Genomic DNA, 2,530 nt, shown 5'->3' on the forward strand with positions numbered 1-2,530 from the left:
AATCCAAATACCAAGGTATTTAAATTTGGCAGAGCTAATTTTGAAAGGAACTGGACCCACATGCTGCTCTTCTATTGGAGTCACAGGCATCGATTCACTTTTTTGAAGGTTAACCTTATAACCAGATATGTTTCTGAACTTTTGAAGTAAAAGAAGTAACTCAGGAATACTKYACAAGGGATCTGAGATATAAAGAAGAGTATCGTCAGCGTATAAGGATACTTTATGTTCAGTGCCAAACCGATTAATACCTTTAATCTTAGGGTTTTTATTGTTCAGAATAAAATAAAAGGTAATTGCCTCCTTCAAAATAAAACAAATAAGCTGCCTTTTTGTGTCTTTTAAGGCCTCCTCCTCCTCCTCTCGTCACTCTCTCGGGTCCCCACCTTGAAGCGGAATGGAGAAGAGGAGGGCAAAAATAAAAAAAGAAAAGAGGAGAGAGGAACCGGTTCTGCAGGTAGAGGCCGAACCCAGACTCCCTCAAAGCCTGTTGTCACCGTTATTTCTGCCGCGCATGCGCGCTGCTGCCCGTTTCCTGCTTTTTTTTTTTTCAAAACAAGTACCTGTGCTGCAGCTTTTTTTTTTTTGACCCACCTCTCCGCGCGCACGCGTGTGCGTTAGATCAGGAAAATCTGCCGTTTTTTTTTTCACTCTCCCGTTATTTCCGAGCGCTCTGTCTGTTCTTCACCTGAGCGGACTCACCTGTCCGGGAAACTCGTTCTTCTCCTCCTCCGCGGAGCTGGTCACCGTGTGGAGGAAAGAAAGAACAAAGAAAAAGAAGATAAAAGCGATCAAAACGGTGTGAAAAGGAGAGAAGAAAAGAGGGGCAGAGCGCGCGCAGCGGCACCTTCCAGTTTTCTCCTTCCTGCTTTCAGAACTTTTACCTGGCTGACTTCTGACGTCGCCGGAGCGGCTCCGAACTTCCTCCCCTTCCTTCCCAACAGATCCGAACTCGGCTCGGTTTCGGTCCCGGGGGGTTCCGGCATGCCGCGGGCCTTTCTGGTGAAGAAGGCGAACGCTTCGCCGACGAAGCGGAACTGGAGCGAGCTGCCGGACCACAAGCGCGGGGACGTCTACGTCCCAGGTGAGTCCACGCTGCACCCGAGAGCCATGTTTGTTTGTTTGTTTGTTTGTTTGTTTGGAACCAAAACCGAACCGCGAACAGAACCGGGTTAGCAGAGGACGCGAGGGGTTTGGATCAGTTTTTGTGGCGCTTTTACGCACAGGTTGGAGCGGTTTTTACGCAGATTTTGTTTGTTTTTTTGGAGCCGCCTGTGAGGCAGGTGAGGAGGAGGAGGAGGGTCCGGTTCGGTGCTGAGTGTAACGGGCCCAAAGAGAACCGAATAACGGGAAACACGACCTCCAGCTCCTCAGAGGAAAATCATGACTTGAAGTTTTAATTTTTTTAAAAATGCGTAAATTTGCTTAAAAAGAGTAAATTCTCCAAATCAGATCCTTTTAAAATTTAACTCGGACTTTTTAAAAGTGGATCAGAACTTTCTGAAGTTGTAAAGATGAAACAGTTCTTTAAAAGGTTCTGTTTGGAGCCGCGGCTCTGGAACCAGAACAGGCCCGTTGCTTTTTTTCCTCATCGACCTTCAGCCTCTGATTCCTTCTTCCTTGTTCGGTTTTATCTCTCGCGCTGTTTTTAAACTCTCATTCAAGCTTAAAAAAATTAAATCTAAAATATCAGATTTAAATAATTTGGGTTTTATGTGGTTCTGTTAGTATAAAATAGGTTGTTGGTTCAGTTCAGAGAACTTAACGGTTCTGCAGCAGGACCTGAGTGCCCCCCCCCCCCCCCCCCCACACACACACACACACACCTTGTCCTGAGGACAGTCCTCATTGTTGTCCTGGGCCGAGGCTTGATTGTGGACCCACTCCGGTATCAGATAACAAGTAACGGACTACACCCTAAACCCTTCCCCCCTCATTCCCTTCTCTCCTCTCCTCTCCTCTTCATCCCCGTTAACTCCTCACCTCCTCCCTCCTCACTGTGTGGAGCAATCTGAAGGCTTTTATTTTGAAAAAGTTAAAACTTTGTTTGTTTAAACTTTAGTACATTTTTACTCAAACACAAAAGATTTATTTATTTTACATTTATATCTATATGTTTTAACTCCTTTTAGAAATAAAAAAAATCTCATCCAATTAACCCCGGATTATAATTTTTTATTTATTTGATTAGTGTTTGGTTTAGTTTCTGGAGCGCCCTGTGCGTCATGACGCACAAAATAATAGACGCAGCAACGGTCTTCAGCCACAGTTTCTGGTATGTGCCGTTACTTGATGTACCTGCTTGGCGCGCGCGTCACACTTTAACACGCGCGTGCACACACACACACACACACACACACGAGACAACCCCCCCCCCTCCCCTCCCCAACAAAGACAGGTATGATAATTACCTTAAAGGACTGTTTGTTGAGCGTCTTTTATGAGACTTGGATTCAGTTCAGTTTGGATAGTTTTTCAAACTGTGTGTGTGTGTGTGTGTGTGTGTGTGTGTGTGTGTGTGTGTGTGTGT

General features: G+C 45.5%; 1 protein-coding gene and 1 long non-coding RNA gene across 2 annotated transcripts in view; one reads left to right on the forward strand and one right to left on the reverse strand.

Annotated features, from left to right (window-relative positions):
• LOC106526592 (uncharacterized) overlaps positions 1-787 on the reverse strand; it is a 6,720-nt gene extending 5,933 nt beyond the window's left edge. The window contains exon 1 of the long non-coding RNA XR_001311272.1: positions 703-787. This is a non-coding gene — a long non-coding RNA (uncharacterized LOC106526592). The remainder of the gene's footprint in view (positions 1-702) is intronic.
• The window catches only part of ovol1a (ovo-like zinc finger 1a), a 19,434-nt gene continuing 17,336 nt past the window's right edge, over positions 433-2,530 (forward strand). Inside the window, exon 1 of the mRNA XM_014021231.1 lies at positions 433-1,084. Coding sequence (XP_013876685.1) covers positions 985-1,084 — 100 coding nt within the window. The 5' untranslated portion in view covers positions 433-984. The remainder of the gene's footprint in view (positions 1,085-2,530) is intronic.

Source organism: Austrofundulus limnaeus, unplaced genomic scaffold (genome assembly GCF_001266775.1).
Source record: "Austrofundulus limnaeus strain Quisiro unplaced genomic scaffold, Austrofundulus_limnaeus-1.0 Scaffold283, whole genome shotgun sequence".
In the NCBI taxonomy this organism is placed as follows: Eukaryota; Metazoa; Chordata; class Actinopteri; order Cyprinodontiformes; family Rivulidae; genus Austrofundulus; species Austrofundulus limnaeus.